The following is a 24,400-nucleotide window of genomic DNA, read 5'->3' on the forward strand; positions in this document are numbered from 1 at the left end:
ATAAGTTGACACTACTTGCCTGAATTGCAGAACTCCACAGCTGCCTTTTCTAGGCAGATTAAAAAACTGTTCCTCAAACAGCTATATTTTACGTTCTTTCTGTCTGTACTGTGCTGTTAATCCTGCCATGGAGGTGTTTAAAGCTGACGAGTTTGTGAAAAGCTTATCCTTTTATCCTTCTTGGAAAGCAGATTACTGTACATACGGTAGCTGTGGAAGGCTACAGTAACTAGCTAGTATTGTTGATCTCTTGAGTGACGATGCTTATTTCCCCTCTTCTGCTAGAGCCAGAAATATGAATAAGTGAAATGCTTTCTGAATTCAGCATTGCTCTTATCCACTCTCTTTTTTGCAGATTCTTATTGCACTTACCCTTGGACACATTACCTTGACTGTCTTTTGAATGGTTCCATTAGCCTCACTGTAGTTTAAATAATTATTGTACATTTTACAGGATAGATGAAGTAATTTAAGGGTATGTCTTCACTACCCGCCGGATCGGCGGGCAACGATCGATTCAGCGGGGATCGATTTATCGCGTCTAGTCTAGACACGATAAATCGATCCCTGAGCGCTCTCCCGTCGACTCCTGTACTCCAGCTCCACGAGAGGCGCAGGTGGAGTCGACGGGGGAGCAGCAGCAGTCAACTCACTGCGGTGAAGACACCACGGTAAGTCAATCTAAGTACGTCGACTTCAACTACATTATTCATGTAGCTGAAGTTGCGTAACTTAGATTGATTTCCCCTCCCCCCCATGTAGACCAGGGCTGAGTATCAAAAGATAAACCCAGATGAATATCAGTGCCCTAAAAACTACTTTTTGAAGCGCTTTGTTATTAGCAGAACATATTTTATTGAATTGACTTCGTAACCATTGTCTTTATCCCTTTTTCTCACCCAAGAGCTCCAAACGAGAATGGAAGCCTCTGGAGGATCGCAGCTGCACAGATATACCATGGCTGTTGCTGTTCATCCTCTTTTGTGTTGGAATGGTGAGTAAAATAAGAAAGATTTTAAATGTTACATAGGCATAGACAGTTTTCACTCGTGAAGAAATCAGATTTTGAGATTAGAAATTTGGTAACTTCAGTCAGTGTCTAGTGTACTTTAGCATGGCAAGTATCAGTTACGGAACAAGAACTTGCTTGATTTTGATACTTTTTTGTAAGGCAGTGTCACTATGCACAGATCTAGTACTTTCACAGGGTCTCATAATTTGCTATGGACTCTGTCTTGCCACAGAATTGTGTGCATCAGAATCTAAGCTACTTTTAAAATAAGTTTCTATCCCTCGTGGTTGTGAAGAAGTCACTCTAAACTTGGCCTATTTTTTTTTAAAGGCTATCATCCTAAACCTGTAGATGTCTTGAAAAAATAGCTTTGAGCATAGGGAACTGTTACCTTAATCTCAATAGGCTGCTAGTTCTGAAACATAAAAATGGCAATGTAAACCTCAAAATTGTTGATATCCCTGCTGATAACTTTAGCAGAGCCATCCAGTTAATACGCTTATTCCACAATCCAAACCTTCTTCCCAAGCTGCCCCAGGTGCCAAAGCCTTACTGTGTTTTACCCAGATGCCAGAACACTTGGCTTCCTCCTGACAAGTGCTAGGATGCAGTTAGATGTTGTTAAATTACAAAAAAATAATTGCAGCCTAGTGAAAATTCAGTATCGAGTTTTTTGCCTTTTTTGTATGGAATTAGGCAGGATTGCTTACATTATTCTAGGTCCAACCCACCGCCAATTAGAGAATAACTCTCCCTTTCACATCCCTGGTTTGTGAGATGATGCTTTCTGCCTATGCATCTCAAACTTTTTTAATGTCTTTATTTTACAACCCTGGTGCACTGCAAGCTCATAGCTAACTTGCTCTTCACTTAGCACCCCTTTGGTATTTTTGCGATCCATTGACAAGTTTGATTTTTAACTCCAGTGCGTATAACTGACTGTTTAATCCAGAAATGCCTAGTTCTATATATTTATTTGGGGTATTAGACCATACAAATTAGGTACACACAGTTGCATATGTCCCTCTTTGAAAATTAGATCCCAGATTGTGTTATGTTTCACTCTTTGCTGTTACCCGGTCTGTTGTTGGCAGTGTCCTGCTGATACAACTCCATACACACCTGCAACTGCGAATTTTTCCTTTTGTATGGTGTACTGTCCTACAGCTTTCTTGTCACACCAGTACACTGTGCAGAGCAATTGTCATATCATCACTGCCTTGGGGAGTTGCAAATAAGTTCAGGCGGTTACATCCACCTTTCCTCACTTTGTGGCTAGATGGGAGTAGAATCCTAAAATAGATGGAGGAGGATCCTGAAACTTCTCTGCTGTAGTGTAGAGTCACAGTATGGAAAATGTTAAGAACCTGAGCATTATCCTACATAAAATTCTGTTGCTTAAAAGGAACTAGAGCTTTTACATGAGTGGTGATGGATTCAAGAAATTGACAGTAGGAGCTGCAAATCAGCTTAATTATTACTAGCGATGACCTTTTACTCCTTCTTCTTTGCTTTGATGTCCAATGTTAAGTTTATGAATAAGCTAATTCACTATAAAACAGTGACCTGCACTTCATTTGGAATTTCTCTCTAATCAACTTGTCTCCTTCAGTATTGGTCCCTCCTTAGCACTGCATTGTCTCCCCCTCCTAAGGCTTTAAAGCTGTCAATGTTTGACTCCTCCACACCCTCCTTCCAATTGCCTTTTCCTTCTCAGTTGATTCTGTTGTGTCCACTTGTAACTTCAGACGCTCTTCTGCACTTGTTTCCTTTGCCACCCGCCACTAACTCATTCTCCCACCAATCTCAAACTTTGGCTTACCCCTCTTATCTTCTTCCTCTGGCATCACTGGACACTTAGAGAGACAGCATAAGGACTATCTTTCTCTGCTCAGGATCTTGCCAGCCTAATTAGTTGTAAAGAGATAATTGATGCTTTCAGGCATGACCTCCTTACGCTGGCCTCTCTACATTTCCCCTCCACCCCCAAACTTCCCCTTTAATATCCAATTTAAGCTCTTTGAAAGTCAGTCAATAGCCCAGTGAGACCTGGGTCTCTCTTCTCTAAGGCCCCTTTTCCCTCTTTGCTCCACCACATGCTCCTTTTGTGTGCTTCCACTGTTGTTTCTGTTTCTTTTTCTTCCATGTGTCCCCCATACCTGAAATTTCTTTCCTGGCCTGGTCTGCCCTGCCTCCCCTTCTGCTTAAAATGCACTTACTCCAAATAGGCCTTCTTTCCCTCAGAAGTGTTAACAAGATGTTTGAAAAATCTTACAAACAAAAATACCCAAACTATCTGGAAATTAACGAGCTGCAACCGAAACTTCACTAGTCATGCTGCATTTGTTGCGCTCCTTCCCTGCCCCCCTCTCCTTTACAGTTGTGTGCTATCTGCCTAGATTGTGAGCAGTTCACCTCAGGAACTTTGTTTTATGCCTGTCTTGTAAAAGCACCTAGCACACTGTTGAGCCTGTTCAGCTAATAAATAATTTTTAGCACATCTGAATCATATTTTTAATTAGTGTTTGCATTTAAATTCACAACTGTCTGTTGTTCCCCACAGTGGTTCTTTCTCGATTGACTTAGACTTTTCCCTTTTAAATGGAAGGCATTTCAAAGAAGGGTGCAAGAAATTGGACTGCTTTCCTCTGAAATAGATGAATTACAGCTGACTCTTCCCTCATGACCAGCTCCAAGGAGAGCATTGTTAAACTGTGTTTCTGACACAGTTGCCATTGAACCTTTTATCTGTTTTTTTCCCAGGGTTTTATTTGTGGCTTTTCAATAGCTACTGGAGCAGCTGCAAGATTGGTTTCAGGATATGACAGTTATGGAAATATCTGTGGGCAGAAGAATGTAAAGGTGGATGGAATAGTCAATAGTGGTTTAGACCTCACACAAAAGAAGTGAGTATATGCCTTTTCCAAACTAGTGGTTGATTGAACCAGAGTCTGTTCTCAGTTGGAAGTAGATTGCAATAACCTGATTGGGTGGGGGGGGGGGGGGGATATTCTGACTTTTAGTTAATATGTTTAATTTTTCCTATTTAGTCCTTGCCTGAATTTCTCTTGCTTAAAACCTTCTCTAACAACCAGTAGCCTGCATTTGTGAATGTGCATTGTGGAATTTGTAATGTGCGTATAAACAAGGTAATCTGGAGTATCGCTTTCTTCTTGGCATCTCATTATATAGTTGTGTCCAGCCGTTTGGTACAGTTGATCATTGGGGCTTTACAGACTGACCAACATTTTCAAATGTTCCAGGGATGAATGAGGAAAGCCAAGAAACCCCTCTGAACAATTCAGAGGACTTCAGAAAGCAAAATATCCTTTAGCTTGTAAATCAACACTACTACACTGTATCGAGACTGTAACTAATGAAGTCTGAAATAATACTGCAGCAAAGGATAATGAAAAACTAAAAGACCTTATTAACTTCTGGAGTAGTCTTGGTTCACCTGTCTTCACACTAACAAGCCACTCAATACATGCAGATTGTTTTGTAAGGACGCTTGACTGAAGGTTTGATTATTTGGAGATAGTATTGGAGTTTTCTTGGCAACTTCATTTGGAAGAGTAATTTAATGTGAATAATTAGGAAATGCTATCACTTTTTCTGAAGTAATCTGAGTTGGTTGAATAAAATCCAGTGACAATTAAACAATTTATTATGTAAATCTGTAAAAGTTGGAGGCCTAGTTTGATGCTTGGGCATCAAGTGGCATTCATCCCTTGGAAACCAAAACATAAGTACTTGCCATTTATTTAATGGAATAAGGATGTCTTTCAAATTGTTCTGTGGGGTTAAAATTGCATGTTTTATTTAGAGAATTGAGCAGTACATAGTATTGAATTTAATATTGTTGTAAACTGTGACCTATGTCTGCGGGAGGGACAGGGGGAGAGCATAACTACTTAAAGTAATGGATTGGCAACTCTTTAAAACGGATTTGATCCTTTCTGATGTTACTTTTAAACCTTCAAAGGGATGAGCAGCATCTTGGACTGAAAGATCTAAAGAGTGGTCTTACAGTTCAGGCCAGGTGATAATTCAAAGTTCATAAACTTCCTAATAATTAGCCTCCAGTTCCTTTTTGTAAGGCTGGTAACTGTCCTATAAAATCACCTGATGTTTGAGTTAGCAATCTGCTACTCATTTCACAAGCAGCATTTCAAAAAGTAGATGAGAGGGGTGTATGACTGCATTGGACCACTTTCTCACTGATCAATTAATCATGGGGATTTTTATATCTAAGAACGTTGTGTCCTCAAATCTAATTTCTATCAGCTGTCACATGGAAGAGTACTTCATTGTATTATCCTTTCACATAAAACAAAGGGACATCTAATGACGCTGAAAGGCAGCAAATTAAAAATGATAAAAGGAAATACCTTTTTTTACCTACACAGTCTCTCTCAATGTATGGAACTCATTGCCACAAGATATCACTGAGGCCTAGAGTTCAGGAAAAGGATTACTCTTGTATGGCTAACAAGAACATCCGATTATGTCACATGGTTAAAAAAAATTAAGTGGTATAAATCATGATTTTTTTTTTTTAGAGCATAAGACCACTACTACCTGCCTGGGGATAAGAAGAAATTTTCCTTATGGCCAGATTATTCCATATCTGCACATTATAGAGTTTCTTGCACAGTCCTCTGAAGCATATGATACTGTCCGGCACACTAGACTAGATAGAGCTCTAGTCTGATCTAGTATGGCAATTCCTATATATTAGCACGTGATTTCCCCCCTCCCCCCCCCGCCTTGTTTTTCACTGTCTTGAAATTGTTTCAAAAAGGGCCCCATCTGATCAGCATCTGTTTCTGTCAGACTGAGTTCTTGTAGTGTCAGAGGTACAATGCACGGGATTACTTCATACGCTCATCTAAATTTTATAGTAATGCTTTTTACAGTCTGGAGAAAATAAGCTTTTTCTTCCTAGCCTCTCTGTCATAAACTAAGCCTTGAAGAAAGAGTTTCTTGCTCTAAACTTCCAGGGGATCCCTGAAGATATTTCCGTTTGCCTCCTCTTATAGGGTAATTTTATCTTTAGCCTCCAATCAGAAGTAGACATGTTAAATTATCTGTAAAATAGCATTATCTCTTCCTGCTAAATCATAGTAACATGTAGGGAATGTAATGAGGAAGTGAAATTGACGCTATTTGGGAAAACTTGAGCTATAATATGTGTTTGTGGGGGTGGGGGGTCCCCTGAGTGGAATGATTAGCTGAGTACACATCAAAGTCTGAAAGAGTATCCTGACTTAAGTTTTGTAGCTTTTTCACAGCCACATCTTTGCGCCAGAAATTGACTTTGCCTTTTCTTGATTACAAAAAGAACACAGCATAGTTTCAATATGCTTTGCGCTGGGAGACAAACCCTTGGAATGCAGTGAGGATCTGACAGCCAATTCCAGACCCATCTGCCTACTCTGAAGAGGTTCATTGCCTTTTAGAGCTTTGCCAGGATTATGGGGTTAAAATTATCTTGATGTGCTAGAGTAATTGGCAAACAAAATTATGAACACATTGACAAGGTACAAGTTGTTCAAATGCCAGTCCTAACTGGTATTTGACCTGCTCAGTCTTGCTGCTTGGGCAGAATGAAGGTACTATATATCCTTCTAAAAAACTACAAGAAGAAATACCCTGCTTCAGAGAATTGTCATCCAGTGACTTTCAAATGCTAACAAATTCTCATGATCCCCCAGAAGCAAAGACTTTAATGGGCTTTTTACTCAGTGCATGCAGGTAGCAAATGGACAAATGGGAAGTTTGCAGCGTACATGCAGAGAAAATACATGAACTAAATTCTATATGCCCGACCCAGAATTGGTATGAATTGGATGAACTTTTTAATTCATCTCTCCATTATTGCAATGAAATGCTTGTCGATTGCAGTGAACAGTGGTTCTGCACAGTGCTCATTTAAATGTCTAGAGATGTCTTGAGAGATGACAGGAAATCAATGAAATCTACAAAGTTAGGAACATGCAAAATGCTCTAAGCCAAGACAGACTTGTATATTGTGCTAGCTTGCTGCACAGTTAAAGGTTAACTGTTTGTGGTTTTAAAATAGAAGAACACAGGATACTTGGAATGCAAAACAATATCTTTGCCTCTTCTCACTTTTATATTTAACTTCTGCTAACTATTTTTCACCATGACTGAACAGGCATGGATGGCGTAATCAGGCATTTGCCCAGTAAGCCTATTGGTCATGTGAAGGAACGGTTGATTTGCTCTCCATTTCTTTCCTTGTTTGACTTCATCTTAATTTAAAAACATATATTATGGTAGCAGCTCAGATTTTTTTTTTTTTTTTTAAGTAAGACACTAAAATACACACACACCCACCCCCGGCCAAAAAAAAAAAAATCAATGTTGTTAGGATGTAAACTTCAAAACCCACTTCATCAGATGCATGGAGTGGAAAATAGAGGCTGGTATAATACACAGCACATATAAAGATGGGAGTTGCCTTACCAAGTGTGTGCTTGCTTCGGTAGCACATACACTAAAATTGGAACGATACAGAGAAGATTAGCATGGCCCCTGCGCAAGGATGACACGCAAATTCGTGAAGCGTTCCAAATTTTCTTTTGGGGGGAGGGATAGCTCAGTGGTTTGAGTATTGGCCTGCTAAACCCAGGGTTGTGAGTTCAATCCCTGAGGGGGCCATTTAGGGATCTGGGGCAAAAATTGGGGATTGGTCCTGCTTTGAGCAGGGGGTTGGACTAGATGACCTCCTGAGGTCCCTTCCAACCCTGATATTCTGTGATTCTAAGTTGGGGGTCAGTGCTAACGAGCCAATTCAATTAAGGTGGAAGTGGGCTATTCTCAACGGTTGACAAGAAGGGGTGAATACAAAGGGAGGAAAAATCACTTTTGTAGCACTAATGAGGCCAATGTAATCAAGGTGGCCCAATTCAAACAGTTGGCAAGAAGGTGAGAGTGTCAGCAGGGGAAATTAGTTTTTGTAGTGACCCATCCACTCCCAGTCTTTATTCAGGCCTAATTTGATGGTGTCCAGTTGGCAAATCAGTTCTAGTTCTGCAGTTTCTCGTTGGAGTCTGTTTTCGAAGTTTTTTTGTTGAAGAACTGCCACTTTTAGGTAGGTTGTTGAGTGTCCAGGGAGATTGAAGTGTTCTCCTACTGGTTTTTGAATGTTCTAATTCTTGATGTCTGATTTGTGTCCATTTATTCTTTTGCATAGAGACTGTCCTGTTTGGCCAACGTACATGGCAGAGGGGCATTGCTGGCACATGACGGCATATATCACATTGGTAGATGTGCAGGTGAACAAGCCTCTGATAGTGTGGCTGATGTGATTAGGTCCTATGATGGTGTCCCTTAATTAGATATGTGGACAGAGTTGGCCAGGGAGTCTGTTGCAGGGGTTGGTTCCTGGGTTAGTATTTTTGTTGTGTGGTGTGTAGTTGCTGGTGAGTATTTGTGTCAGATTGGAGGCTGTCTGTAAGCGAGGACTGACCTGTCTTCTAAGGTCTGAGAGACTCTGTCCTCGCATCTGATGAAGTGGGTTTTAGCCCACAAAAGTTTATGCTCAAATAAATTTGTTAGTCTGTAAGGTAACACAGGGACTCCTCGTTGTTTTTGCTGATACAGACTAACACGGCTACCCCTCGGAAACCTGTCTACATTTAAGCTTCTTAAATGTATGCCACAAGATATGTGCTTCAGCAGTTAACTTCGCTGTGAACTTGAACTTTCATATTCTGATTTCTGAATATTTAAACCTGTAGCTTTGATATTGCAATTTACCTTTTGAATGAAATTTAAGAAAAATTATAGATGTAGGCATAGGCACTACCGATGAAGAGTTTAAAATTCCAGATAGTTACTGGGGTTGACCAAAAACTGGGCATGTCCACAATTACATCAATTTAATCAAGTATTTTTGCCTCTATAAGTAATTCTCCTCCCTCTTTTCATAATCCAAAACATGTTTTAAGAATCAATAGAAAAAAATATGTTTTGGATTATGAAAACACTTGACGAAGATCTTGTAATTTCATTAATTCAGTATGTTGGCTGTTTTAAAGCATAGGTACAGTGCTACCAACTAAAAATTTACACATCTAGTATGTATAGGTTTATTATGGTACGATTAATTATTTTCCTATTCCTGTAGTGTAATCTTGAAGTAAGTTGAACCAGCCCAAGTAAGATAAATAATTACCTTTGTTTGCGTGGCTGACTTAACTAGTGTACTTTGGATTACTTGTATCCTGCATGTTTGGAACTATAATTTCACAGTTCTTTAGGCAGAACTGAAATGGGTTCTGTAGTGACTTACCATGGATCTTTATTGGTGCCAAAGGTCCCTGGGTAATTTAGATTTCTTCTGACATCTTTCACCGAGCCTTTCCCACACTGTAGCCAAACCTCACCTCAGAAAGGGAAAAGCCATGAAGAAAACAAAACTGAAACCAGCTTTGTGCTCAGTCAACTAGCTGCCATAGGTGGTCATTTAAATAATTAGAAGAGGTGAATGAACTCTCCTGATCTGCATTGGGAACAGTCAGTTGGATTCAGGTAATCGTTTACAGGGCAATGTTAATGAGCTCACTGACCTGATTCTACTTAGCCATTAAAAATAGCAGACCCTTCCTACCAACTCTCTCTAGCTCAAGACCTCCATGATATGAAGCATTAACAGAACACAACAGTGGGCTTGTGTACGCTTACATTTTATAGCGCTCTAACTTGCTGGCTCAGGGGTGTGAAAAATCACCCCCCTGAGTGCAGCAAGTCAGAGCTCTTTAAAGTGCTAGTGTAAACAGGCTCCGAGCACTGAGAGCCGCGCTCCCAGCGCTCGGAGCTAAGCCCCTCGTGGAGGTGGAGTACCGGGAATGCCAGGAGAGCTCTTTCCCAGTGCTCGCGCGCGACCACACTCGCGCTTCAAAGCGCTGCCGCAGGAGTGCTCCCGTGAGAGCGCTTTGAAGTTTCCAGTGTCGCCCTGCCCAGTGTTCTTCATAGGAGAATCTCTTGTGATGGCTCAGTGTAAAGAGGAAGAAGTCTATCAAGATCCACTCAAAGCTGTGACATGTTTAAGTTGATTGGTCAAGTTGTCAGACTCAAATTCTCAGAACTGACACCTTCTTTGTTCATTTCAGCCAAGATTACTCCTGGTCACAGGAAAACAGTGATCACAGGGAAGGGAGCAGGGTCTCTAGATGATTTTTTAGACTAGAAGATAAAGAGCTCTTTTAAAAGTGGCTCCAAATCTTTCCCCATTACATTAAGGGCAATGGTTAAATTCATAATATCAACACGTAGAGCCCTCTCAGTCACCCTACTCCATGTTTCATCCAAGAGACTCTTCAAGAGTACAGACAGGAATTCTAAGCAGCTCAGATCCATTAAATTAACTCTGGCTTTCCTGTACAAGAGCCTGTGAAATACTATCTTCTGGTGTGGATCCCTATTCTGCAACCACCATAGCCTGCCAACAGTATGTGTCAGAGTTCTGGGATGTGCCTCCAGAAACAATCTATGCGTTCCCTTTTGATGTTAAACTATTTGGTTGCATCACCCAAAAAAGCACTCGAACAACTGAATAAAATCATCCCTAACCAGTCTCATCCAGGAACACAAAGTGACTTCAAATATTTTGTCACAATTGCAACTTCCAGTAGTATGAGAATTGCCAGTTGTTTCACTCTGCTAGGACCAGAAAAGTCTTATGAAACACCAGTCAGAGAGGCAACGCTTGAATAAGTTGCTCTTCTGGACACAAGCCATGTCAGTTCATGAACTGGGGTCCCTCTAGAGGAAGACAGAAGAAGTATTTTACTTCAGGTAGGTTTCCTACAGAAGTCCAAGAGTCCCCCTATCTCAGGAACCCAAGAAGTGACAGTGTTAGACAGCATAGTGAACTTACGTTGCTTTTCTAATTCCAGAGTCAACTTTTTTTCTGACTTAGGGCCTGATCCTGTGAGGTGCTGAGTATGACTCACTTAAGTCAGTGGGAGCTGAAGGGTGTTCAGCACCTCACAAGAAGCACTCAGTAACTCTCAAAAAGTATGATTTAAGGTTGTGGGCTCCACCATAGCTTCCAGTTTCATTCTGAAGCTGTATTGAAAACTTTGCCTGTCAAACGTACTCTAAACCAAGGAGTACCTTAGTGTTTAGGTTATATGTATCTATTTAATGATACGTTAACAGAGTGCTTCTGTCAGGAATGTAGATGACACCATAGAGCTATGCTATACCTGTAAATTACAGGACCAAGCTCAAAATTACATGATTTTCCTCATAAAATAATCTGTGTAATTTTCCCCTTCCACTGAAATTATACCTCGCTACTAATAGCAAGAACTCAAGTAAGCAAAGAGAGTGGACTGTCTCTCCTAACTTGCTCTTGCCAAAGGATTCCTGATTCAGTTGTGCTGTTTATTGTATTGTTATCCATGGTATAGTATCTGAGTGAAAGCTATCCACTTCTGGGAATAAGACTAGGATTACCACCTGTCTTGTATATTTTACTTTTCTAGTTTTTTTTTTTAAATATTAGTATCTTCAATTCTAGCTACTCAAAAGTGTGTTAAATCATGGAGATTGTGCTTTTGCTGAGAGAAATAGGGAATCAAAGGCTTAATACACATGTATTACTGTGTGTAGTTACCTTTGAAAACAGCTGCCAGATAGAATGTGAAGTTCACAGTTTCCAGTTGTGTCACAGCCCCTAATGTTTGTAGAGTATTGGATGGATATAGTATGCGGGGGAGACAGAAATTAAAAAATGATCCAAGGAGAGGAGGCTAATACCTAGGGAGACTGAAAGCACTACAGTTTCACTAGGAAAAAGAACATTCGGGGAGAACATGAGCAGTTTATAAATACATTCAAGTTAATATAAATGATGACAGGGATTGATTCCATTTCAGAAGGTAGGACGTGAAACTAGGAACTGAGAAATTGAGGCTAAATAGTAATAACTTTTGTACGTTGAAATCGGATAATAGAACTGACTACCCAGAGTGAGGCACCATCACTGCGTATAGTCAAAATGATGTGAGAAAAGCCAGGAACAGTAGAAAGCCTATATGCAAAGGGTCAGATTGTATGACCTGTGGTATTTTCTGTCCCCACTATCTGACACTATGAATTAGACGTAGCCTGTTCTGATTATTTAACAATAAACATACATGTGGACATCTTTGCATTTCCCATAGCGGTCTGTTATTAGTACTGTAGATTCAGAAGTATTTCCTTAAGGAGTGTGGTGTAAAACTTACTGAGGATCTGACAATTTTCAGTCCCTCTTCACTTTCAGCAAGAAAGTGCTTTTTGTTGTGTCATTCCCCCCCCCCCCAAAGTTAATCTCAAGCTATCAAAACCAGTAAAACTGTTTAAATGGTCTGTAATGGTATTTTTGCTAGTGTACTGGGCTGAGAAGCATTTCAACAGTTGGATCAACGGAAAAATGTTTTTGCTAGTGTACTTCGTGTACCTGCTACAAAACAATTTATAACTGTCTCCAAGTGTACTATGAGATGAAATAGGCTTTCTGAAATCAGAAGAGATTTTTCATCAATGTTTTTAAATAGAAATGTTTTAATAGAAATAGAACAGTGTTCATGTTCTTAACGTTTTGAATGAATGAGACCAGCTCCAGAGTTAGGTTTTGAGATAAGACATATATAGGAAGGAGATATTTGCTAGGGAGTTGATAAACAATGCACATTTCACAACTTCGGGTGTTTTTTAAATCATGATGGAGTTCATGGAAAGGAGATATTTTAAAATACTGCACTTACACGGTAGATAGATTTACCTGAAATAGCTGAACAATTTTTATGCTTCTAAATAAATACCAAAATGATCTATTCAATATTGTGGACTAGTGGTGTGAAAAATCAATCTGAAACAAAAAGCTTGAGTTATTTGAGTTACGTACATTTATTAAAGCATCTTGAGCTTTCTTTTCTTTTCATTTCTTTTTATGGTATACATACAACCTTTGTGGGGGTTTTTCCACTTTGTATTTCAGGGGAAAAGACTGGAGATTTTCAAGTTAAGTTTCAAGCAGGAGTTAATGTTCGCAGCCTGTTTATAACTGTGGAAGCTCATTTATAATAGAAGTGCTGAGGCTGTACAAACAAAGCCACTTGAATGTACTGAAGTCTGATCAAATGTATTAGAGTATGCCCATTGTACAATATCAGACTGTACATTCAAGGATCCCTACAGTGCATACATTCAACCGCTGATAGTTTCTTTCTGTATGTGCTTATGTGGCATTGCCCTAAAATAAGGAATCCTGAAATTATTGTTATGGTTGACATTATTTGTTGATGTCTTGGTAGAATTTTTCTGCTAGAAACAAATTTTAGTTTGTCGTTTACAATATAAATAATTCAGCCACATGTTTGTTTTTTTTTCCTGTTGTAGGTATGTGTTCTTTTTGGATCCATGCAATGTAGACCTGGTACATCGGAAGATCAAATCCATTGCTCTGTGTGTAGCAGCTTGCCCAAGGAAAGAGCTAAAAACTTTGGCTGATGTTCAGAAATTTGCAGAAACTAATGGTATGAGGAAAGCACATCTGTTTTTTCCTCTGGAGCCAAATATGTTTGTTTAGTATTCATAGATATAAGAAAGATAAAGGTGCCTTAGACTTAGCAGAACTAAAACTGAATTGACAAAACATGATGGGAAATACCAAGGGGAATAGTTTCTAGTATTTTTATAAAACTAAAACTATCAGTAGCCATTTCTCCTTGCCCTGTTATCTACATGAAGGTCCTTTTTAAAGTTCATTTTCTAAAAGAAGGAAAAAAGGCAAGACCTAACAGGAACTTGACCAAAGGGGTTTTACATTGTATGGACCTCTGCCCCTGCATTCTGGAAGCTGCTGCAAGCTGTTGCTCCAGGTAGCCTTCCTACGCTGCTGAGTCTTTCTTGCAAGTATTGGATTGGTGAGATCAGTACCGCTATTGAACTGCACTGGAGCATAGTGTCTGCCAATGAGTGGGTAATAATCCTGTTTTCATTCAGTACTGCAGTGCAATTCCCTGTTTTTCAACATTCTTATTGTATCTTGTGTAAGGTAAGCATAAGGGAAACTATACTGTTGAATGAAACTGACTCAATTCCCTCCTCTCTCCCCTCCCCCCTCAGAACTGTGCTGCTTTGTTATCCATGGTGATAACAATATCACCACCTTAAGGCATTCTGGAATAATTATAACAGAGTTAAGCAGCAGTGTTAGAAAAGCCCTCTGATAAGTGACCAACTTTGGGACTTTAAAAGGTGAGGAAGCCAAATGTAAATATTTGGCAAAAATCCCTTCTTGTTGTTCTGTTATTCAGCTGTCATTACTATGGTTAGTGGTTTTTTCCCCTTAAACCTTGGCACTTGATCTTTTTGCATCTCATGGCAGAACACTTCTGCTCATTAGCTAATAGTGACAGTGTTACTGTTTTGAGCACAAAGCAGAGAATTGTTTGCCTGGAGCCCCTTTTGGTGAAGGCCTGGAGGTGCTGACTTCCATTAACTCTTCAATTTCAAGTATCTGAGGGTGGCTTTATTTTATCATATTAATTTTGGCTACCTCTCATTTTTGTCTTATCTGATGTACAGTGGCCTTCTAGTGCAACTAAAGTGAAGGATTCAGTAGGAGAAATTTCTTCATCAGAGCCTCTTGAAATATTTAAACGTGGCCACTTAAGCCTAGTGTCTTTCTCTAGTCTGTGCGTGACTGGTGTTGTTTTTCTGTGTAAGTCTAACTTGTGCTGGGAAATCAAAATTCCTTTATTATCCTGTGATAACTACAGTATATTCGGCATGACTGTCTTTGTTGAACTGAACCAAAGGCTACACGCTTTGCTAAAATGTACTGCATCTTGTGCTAAAGGTGATCCAGGCTAACCAAAACTCCTTGGCACTTGCTGTATAAAAAACAAATGCTTGTGAAATGTTTTAAAATTGACATTAAATGGAATTGCCTTGGTTCTTGTAAACTTAGACCAGGGTATCTGAAGTCTAGCACTTATTGCAGGGAAGCGTCAGCCAAAAGTACTCAAGGGCTTTGATCCCTGTTTTCTAATCCATATTCGCTCAGTGTGACCTTGGGCCAGTCATTTAGGTTTGAGGTAAACTATTTTGAAGTTTCAGAGTAGCAGCCGTGTTAGTCTGTATCTGCAAAAAGAAAAGGAGTACCTGTGGCACCTTAGAGACTAACAAATTTATTTGAGCATAAACTTTCGTGGGCTACAGCCCACTTCATCAGATGCATGCAGTGGAAAATACAGTAGGACGATTTTATATACAGAGACAACATGAAGCAGTGGGTGTTACCATACACACTATAATGAGAGTGATCAGTTAAGGTGAGCTATTACCACAGGAGAGAAAAAAAAAACCTTTTGTAGTGATAATCAAGATGGGCCATTTCCAGCAGTTGACAAGAACGTGTGAGGAACAGTAGGGGGGAAAAATAAACAAGGGGAAATAGTTTTACTTCGTGTAATGACACATCGACTCCCAGTCTTTATTCAAGCCTAATTTAATGGTGTCCAGTTTGCAAATTAATTCCAATTCAGCAGTCTCTCGTTGGAGTCTGTTTTTTTGTTGTAATATTGCAACTTTTAGGTCTGTAATTGAGTGACCAGAGAGATTGAAGTGTTCTCCGACTGGTTTTTGAATGTTATAATTCTTGACGTCTGATCTGTGTCCATTTATTCTTTTATGTAGAGACTGTCCGGTTTGGCCAATGTACATGGTAGAGGGGCGTTGTGAAGTTATTTTGAAGTTCTGCATTATTAACATTCTAACTGAAGTAGATGCTGAATCGAAACTGAGCTTTCATGTTGTAAATAAATTAGCACACACAAAAAAAAATGTAACCAGAGTACAAGATCACTGATGAACACTATGCAAGATGGTGAGAATACAGTTATGAAATCTTGTCATCCCCTGCTGGTACTTCTGTTTAAAACTATATCAACTGTTTAGGATCCAAAGCTTGATTCAGTTAAACTTGTTACTTGCTGGAAATTTACTGCCTGCATTCTAAATGTTATGATAGTGCTGGTTACAGCTCCATAGTTAAGGTTGAGTTGAGTCTGGGTTAAAGCAGATTCAACCTTTTTCTTAAGTATGAAGAATAGTGTGTCCATGCCAAAATTATGGCATCCACCGAATTCAGGATATTTCTGAGAATTTGAAAGTAAATCCATTAACTAACCTAGATTGAAATTAATTCGGAATGGGGCCTTTAAGAAATTGTGTTTCTTTGGTGTCAGACCTTGTAATGTCTCAGATGATCTTCATAATGGAATCACACATTCTTCAAACTTTCTGCATTTTTTGAACTCCATTGAAATCTTGTGCACAGGCTACATCTGAATAACTGGATTGTAATTAAGCTAAATTAATGATTGTTGTATTTAGTTAGGGTTGTATAATATTCCCAGAAAAGAATTAGATTAAGGTGGAGGAACGCTGGAAATACATATATGTACGTTAAGATAAAAAACATTACAGGGATATCGTAACTATTCCAAAACCAACTCTCAATTTCTTGGATTTATAACTTTTCAGGTTAAATTGAAAATCCAAACACACTAATGTGTGAAAATGCACAGTTAAAGGACCCAAACAACCTGAACTCTGCCCTGTAGTGACTCCATGCAGTAATCGTACAGTTACCATGGATGAACATACTGCTTGTTGGCCAGATTGAATTAAAATAATTTTTTAAGACAATTAGATTTTTTTCATTTTCTTCCTCATCATGTCCCATAGTGTGTATTTAACACTGGTCACCAAAAAGTGCCTTATATATGCATGTGCTATGAAATCTCGGGTCAAAATTTCTGAAAGTAGGAACCTAAAATTAGCCACATGCATCTAAACAAGTGGTCTGATTTGTCAAAAGTGCTGAATGTGTGGCATCTAGCATTAACCTTGGTGGGAACTGCTGGCTGTTCAGCACTTAAAATTAGGCCACTAATGACTAAATGTGGATTTAAGAGCCTAGAATTAGGCTTCTATTTTTAAACATCTTGGCCTGGATCTCACTTGCAGAGGTCTGTAGCCAGGCCAATCCAGCAGAGGTCCAGGTGGATGCTACTCCTGGGGCAGTTACTGAAGTAAAAGACTAAAGGAGAAAAGTCTGCTGTAGGGGCTGACCTGAATGAAAATATTTTAAAAAATCAAGCTGATTAGGTCACATTCAGGCATCTTTCTGAGTTGAGGCTGAGGGTATTGCAGATTTGAGCACAAGCCAAGAGCTACCACACACTGTTTATATTACACCAGTAGGTTGAAAATTGAACTGAAATGGAAAGACACACTGAATTAGTCTTCTTATCAGAGTTGGGTTCAGAAGGCCTAATCTGCTGACTTCGTAGAGATTTCTTTGGGATGGGTCTGAAAGTAAAATGCACACAGCTATTGTGAAGAAATGGGAAGCAGCTATAGATAGGGGAAACTATTGCCTCAGTGGTCTCTGGTTTGAGCAATAATGGCCTCTTCTTCTGTACACATAATAATCAAAGCACTGCTTTGAAGCACATCACTGGTACCTGCCCTAAAAACAGATGTGTTGGAGATAATGTGGAGTGAACTGTACATTTTTTCCATATATTTTGTGGAAATGCGCAAAGGTTAGAAAATGTTGGTTTTCACTCCTGAGAACCGTTAAGGAAATCGCAGCCAAGGAATAATTATTACTGAAGCTCCTGGTTGTGCTGTTAGGTTTCCTAGTTAAAGGCATGTTGCCAAGGAGAAACTGATTTTACACCTCTTGGTTTCTGCCAGACCTCATATAGCCTAAAGCCATTATTTGAATATAAGTACAATTTTGAATGGCTGTAACAGATACAACTGATGTTTTGGTTTGATTATTTATGGTTGAGTAGTACTGCATGGAGGTCTTGGGGGCACTCCTCCACAGTAGCCTAGAACTGTCTGCATCTGTCAGCACTGTCTGGTACACTTATATTGAAAACAGAAACAAGTCTTTAAAAAAAATCACAAAACATGTTTGTATTCTGCTCCTGGGAATGGGAGTATAACCAGTGAACCTCTCTCCCCGGATTGTGCTTGCATCAATGACTCTGTATTGCAAAGAAAGTAAGCTAAAAAGCCACACTCATTTTTAAGCTCCATTAGAAATCTGTGGGAGGAGAGAGAATTGCTGTGTACCAGAGGGAAAGGAAATCAGTAATATTTTCTTTCAAGCTTCTATCTACTGATAAAGAATGGAGAGCAGAAAAGACAAAAGGTCTTGGGCAGCATTCTGCCTTTTTTTTAAATAAAGGATTGCAGCTGAATATAAAAATACATCTTTAAGGCTTCTCTGACTCACTGTAGGATAGATAAATATTTCTTAATCTCATTTTTGAATCCAGTTAGTTGCTGTGGCAACCATGATTGGATATCTCCGCTATTCCTCCTTTGCAGTCTTATAGATATTATTTATATACCTTTTATGAAGATGTAAATAATGTCTCGTTCCTTGGAATTCTCTTGTAGGTTTGAATCCCAGAACTATTTAATAGGGAGCTTTAATTTCTCCCTTCCTCTGATGCTTCCTCTTTACTGGCGCCTACTATGTTCCTATGAGACAATTAGGAGTTCAAGAAACTGTGAATATCCAACTGCCTATTCTTCCTCCCTTTAAAAGTGTATTTAATGTTTCTGAAAGATGCCAAGTGGCAGTGCTGGAGAATGAAGTCCACTGTATCAGTAGAGCATAGTAAGCAGTACAGTCTGTCTTATTCCACCTTGTCTATGGCTTCAGTCACTACCAGCTGGAACCACCTGTAGTGAGAAGATAGTTCAGTGGCCGTGGCTATTTGATGGTTAGCCTCTTTAATGTTGCCAGTAAAGAGTATCTTTTGTGATGGTGAGGTCTGTGATGTTCTCCTGTGTGCACCATTCCTCAGTTCACATAGGCCCCTGAATTAATGTTAGGTGAGAACTCCTGATTACCAGTGACCTGGAAGTGAAAGTCTCTGTATCTTATTACTGGACTCCTCCCCCATCTGGCCCAGCACCTCTTGATCCCATGACGGAGCATTAAAACCTGTGCCTCCTCTTAAACACACGCATGCACACACACACACACACACACACCCTGGCATAGGAGGTCTAAATTATATGTGTTCTTAGCGCATACATTCTAGGTAGATTTGTTCCCTGTAGCATTTGACTGAGTATTATTGCAAACTGTCAGGTCCAGCAGACACAGAATGAAAAGAGCTGGTCAGTCTCAATATGTTTCTTTTTCTGACGTCCTTAAACTTTGTGCACTTGCAAGGGCTCAAGAAAGTCGTCTTTGTGAGAACAGCCCTTGTGCTCGTCCCCCATAGGAATAATTTGTCTTAATCACATGATGATCTTCTCCTTGTCCTACAAACCTGTCTCCTTTATACAGAGAGTGTTTGGCAGTGGAACATACCTTACTGTGTGAAATAAGCGCTCATGCACGTTTCTGATTTGGTGAATTCTGGGGCAGATTCCATAGCCACAATTTACTGCAGAACTGTGCTCTAGTATCTGAGGTTTCATTTCTTTTTAAAGTAATGTTACTAGCACTTGTATAGCTAGAGCAGGGAACTGATCCCATTTTTCTTAATTGGCTATTGACTCTGAAACCTAATGACAATGCAAATGGCACCCTGGTTAACTGTTCACTGCTGATCATTTTAGTAGACACATTGACTAGATTTAGCTGGGCACATGAATATGGGGCAAATGTGTGGATGTGGAAGGTGGTAGCTGTAAATACCTGCTGGGACGATCAAATGAATTAAACCCTGCCCAAAATTTACAAGAGCCTCCAGGCCTACCCGTCCTGGGTACCAAAAGCCCAGGTTGCCACTATCCATCTGTTAATGCCTTCAGCCTCCCTCCACCAACCTGTACAGTGAAGACCTGTCAAGTATCATCCATCTTGAGATTCACTCTTGCAGTTGCAAGATCTGTCATGATTTTGATGAGAGACAAACTCCCCCACAAAATAGTCTGTACTCAAGGAAGTGGGCACTGAGCTGCTTGTCTGGAGACAATCAGATGTATTCCACTTCGCCTTCTGATGTACTGTTAACATTTCTGCATACTTATAACCATTATTAACCAAAGTCTCATACACCTTTTTACAGGCAACTGTCAGTCATTTGTTTTACAGATGAGTGACTGTGTGCCCTCTGAGTCTCACTTCAGAGAGAGCTAGGAATAAAACCCCACTCTCTAATATGAAAAAAGAAAAGGAGTACTTGTGGCACCTTAGAGACTAACCAGTTTATTTGAGCATGAGCTTTCGTGAGCTACAGCTCACTTCATCGGATATATGCATCCGATGAAGTGAGCTGTAGCTCACGAAAGCTCATGCTCAAATAAACTGGTTAGTCTCTAAGGTGCCACAAGTACTCCTTTTCTTTTTTCTTTTTACGAATACAGACTAACACGGCTGTTACTCTAAAAACTCTCTAATATGACAGTTATAAATCTTTTCCTCTTTGCCACACTACCTTTCAGAAGAACTGGGCCAAATGACTTTATGTAACCAAGGCTACCAATGTGGTTCTGTCTCCCTCTAGAGAAGAAACCATATATGGAAGATCATGAATCTGCTATTTCCTCCATGCTCATGGTTATGGCCCTTTACTGTATGAATTAGGGGCTTGGGGTTTTAGATTCAGAGGTCCCAGATTCAGTTCTTGCAGACAATGCAAACAGGGATATCCTTACATTCCACTAGTCTGTCCAGACCACCACTAAACAATACTGTTTCCAGAGCCAGGAACAATGCTGATATACTCAACATTTTGCTATCGTCTCACAGATAGTTGTATAACTCATCAGCGAAGTATATTGTGGTCCTCCAAGTGGATAGCAGCATTATTTTCCACACTGGCTTTATTCCTGTAACTCTCAGTGGTGTTACATGTTCCCAGAAAAAAATGGGAAGACCTTGTTTGCATTTTGTATAAAAATAAATGCCCCAAGGAATACTGTACTGAAACACATCTTCATTTCTTAAATCACCGCAGTCTGCTGCAGCATCATAGAAGGCAGATGGCCATGTCACATAATTTAGGTGCAGCTTCCTCCAAAGTTTACAAGGTCTTCAATATTTTGCATTCTCCACTGGAGAGAGGCTTTTCGGCACAATCTGTTCCCCTTGTCCTCAAGCTTTTCCAGCATCTTTATGCAATTCATGTTAATTGTGGCAGCATTTTTAAGAGTACCGGGGTTGATAACTGCTTAGTACTTGAATGATCAATCCCAAGCAAAACAGAAGGCAGGATTTCAAAGGAAGAAATGTTTGCTTTCCAAATCAGAGTTCAAAGCTGGCGTTCTCAGTTTTTCCAGCTGTGGGCCACAATAAAAGGGAAAGCTTGTCTCCTGGGTCACTTCCCCTCCTGATCATGGTCACATCATAGCTCTCTGGTGACTGGACCACGTGTTTATGAAGAAAAGTAATATTAGGAAAGGTTTCAGAGTAACAGCCGTGTTAGTCTGTATTCGCAAAAAGAAAAGGAGGACTAGTGGCACCTTAGAGACTAACCAATTTATTTGAGCATAAGCTTTCGTGAGCTACAGCTCACTTCATTGGATGCATACTGTGGAAAATACAGATGATGTTTTTATACACACAGACCATGAAAAAATGGATGTTTATCACTACAAAAGGTTTTCTCTCCCCCCACCCCACTCTCCTGCTGGTAATAGCTTATCTAAAGTGATCACTCTCCTTACAATGTACATGGTACATCCATTTTTTCGTGGTCTCTGTGTATAAAAACATCTTCTGTATTTTCCACAGTATGCATCCGATAAAGTGAGCTGTAGCTCACGAAAGCTTATGCTCAAATAAATTGGTTAGTCTCTAAGGTGCCACAAGTACTCCTTTTCTTAATATTAGGAAAGGAGCTAAAAATAAATGCTATATCTTCAGAATATAATTTAGTAGCAAGGAGAAAAGACAGCACTGTGACCCATAGTCCTGTGGACCACTAGCAAGAACCCAGGACTACAGCATAAGAGAGTATTTTCATAAGCCTCAGAACAAGTAGAACTCTCAAGTCCATCTTCTACAAGATACAGTTTGTTGGCACTCTCCTGATTACATCTCCAAATGTAGCACACCCCCTTGTGTAGGAAATAATGCATTTGCTGCCCTTGATTATTTTTCAGTTGGCTATTTGGATTCCAGCAGGAATGTTCCTAAACCAGTTGGAATTAATGGTGTTTCTGGTCAATGTGTTATTCTAAGTAAGGCTGATTAGGTCTAGAGAGCTTTTATCTCTTGCAGACTTGGAAGCTCATACAGTAGCTGAATCCCCAAGATGTTCAGAAAACAGCCACCAGAATAGCATTCAGGATAGCTGCTTCTGGGACTGGGGAGAAGAAGGCAAAAAGAATAATCTCCTTTCTTCCTCCTCCTGCAAGCCACAAAGTGCATGGCCACTACTGGAATCCTCTGGCTGGTGGTTCTGTCTGTGTTCCCATCTTGCAAGGACAAGTGTTGGCTCCAGCTCCACTCATCATTAGCCCAAAATGTTCATGCGCAGGGATATGGACAGAGGCCCTGCAGATATGAGTTTATATGCAAGGGGTTCAGCCCACAGTGGCTGTGCTCACTAGATCTGCTGTCACCCGCTTTCGCTGTGAGATCTAGGCCATTGACGGCAGGGTGCTCTGCAGACAAAGGGGAGGGGACATGGTTTGGTCCTTTAGATATGAGAACGTGGGGTTGGGCCTTCTGTTAATACAAATATCTTATAGATCATGGCTAAAAATGAGTAACAGTGGGAAACAAAATTATTAGACTTCTAGGCTTGCTCGGATAACTACATCATAAATCAGCAAATGATTCTCCTTACTCCATTCCCCGATGCTCATGTGCTGACTTTGGCATCCTTTAAAAGGTTCATGATATCTGAACTGAAAAAATGTTTCTCCTTTTATTTACAAGGTGTGCTGGGCATGTTGATGGCTCCTTTTCCTACTGCTAGGAATGTCTATGACTGTTCATGCTCACATTTAATTCAGAATTTTTATATTTCAGTACAGATGTTCAGATTAGATAGCTTTGCACTATTACAGAACCTTTCATCCAGAGAGCTCCAAGTGCATTACAAATAAGTTTTGCAACACCTCCTGTGAGGTAGGCAGGTGTATTATAGCCACTTTTCAGATAGGTAAGCTGAGGCATAGTGCTTCACCATTACTCCTGGGGCAATTCTGCGCCTCTACAAATGCGCAGAATTTATGTTCCCTGCAGATTTCTTTGCTTGCCTGCAGAAAAATGACTTTCTGACAGGAAAGCAAAGGGAAGCCACAAGAGCGGTCATGCAACCCTTCCCAGCAGTATGTTTCAGGTACCCAGGGCAGCCACCAAAGAGGTAAACGACTGGGGGCAAGACTGGGGAAGACCTGGCTAGTGGCTCCTACCCTGAGCTGGGCTCAGCTGCTAGTCCCGGCTGGGCTGGGGAGGACAGGACTTCCTTTTTCCTGCACAGCATTCGAGGCCGAGTCAGACCCACTGCCAGATTTCTCCCCCAGCTTCAGGAAGCTCTGCAAGCTCCCTCTTCCCCTGTGCACCCAGACCCCCTTATACCCAGACCCTCTCACGGAGCCTCACCCCCCCCCCCCCCCCGATGAGCTCCAGTCCCCCAGCATCTGGACCCGCCCACCGAGACCCCCACACCAGACCCCCTGCCAAGCTCTGTCCCCCTCCACAATCGGACCCCTCCCCGTGCTGAGCCCCAACCACCTTCACGTGGACCCCCCTGCAGAGTCCCATTACTGTTGCACCTAGAACCCCCCAACAAGCCCCTGTGCATCCAGATCTCCCTACTCCTGCACTTGGATCCCCCACTGAGCTGCCCGCACCCAGATTGCCCCACACAGAACCCTCTCAGCCCCCACCTGGATCCCCCCACACTAAGCCCCTCCACGCTTGGATCCTGCCTTGCTGAGCCAGGGTGTTTCTAGGCCAGGCCCGGTCCTTCCACTATGTCAGGGTTTGGTGCAGCCTCACCGCTAAGTACGTGTCCCAGAGGGAGGTTCACAGCTATCTCCCACCTCTGTGCACCAGTGGCCTGTGCTCCCCAATTCCATGCTAAAGCATCCACATTTATTTGAAAAATAAAATTTGCAGAATTTTAAAATATTGTATGCAGAATTTTTTATTTTTTGGCGCAGAATACCCTCCGGAGTATTTATCTAAATGGCAGAACTGGAACAAGAACTCAGCAGTCCTGATTCTTGATTGCCTCTTTCAGCCACCTGTCTTTCTTTAATGATCTGCTAAATACAGAGATGTTCATCTCTTCCTGAAAAATCTAAACCATACAATTGAGGCTCTTGAGACTGCATGGGATACTTTGCACTGGT

The 24,400-nt window shown here is 40.6% G+C and overlaps 1 protein-coding gene and 1 non-coding gene across 3 annotated transcripts in view; both read left to right on the forward strand.

The window, feature by feature from the left end:
* SLC44A1 (solute carrier family 44 member 1) overlaps positions 1 to 24,400 on the forward strand; it is a 102,383-nt gene that overhangs the window by 35,198 nt on the left and 42,785 nt on the right. For both annotated transcript variants that reach the window (XM_074953660.1, XM_074953659.1), the window contains exons 2-4: positions 905 to 994; positions 3,776 to 3,918; positions 13,436 to 13,572. In XM_074953660.1, the coding sequence (XP_074809761.1) occupies positions 905 to 994; positions 3,776 to 3,918; positions 13,436 to 13,572 (370 nt within the window). The remainder of the gene's footprint in view (positions 1 to 904; positions 995 to 3,775; positions 3,919 to 13,435; positions 13,573 to 24,400) is intronic.
* Positions 7,512 to 7,618, forward strand: LOC141988305 (U6 spliceosomal RNA). The gene has a single exon (XR_012639730.1). It is a non-coding gene; the product is annotated as a U6 spliceosomal RNA (small nuclear RNA).

Source organism: Natator depressus, chromosome 5 (assembly GCF_965152275.1).
Source record: "Natator depressus isolate rNatDep1 chromosome 5, rNatDep2.hap1, whole genome shotgun sequence".
Classification (NCBI taxonomy): Eukaryota; Metazoa; Chordata; order Testudines; family Cheloniidae; genus Natator; species Natator depressus.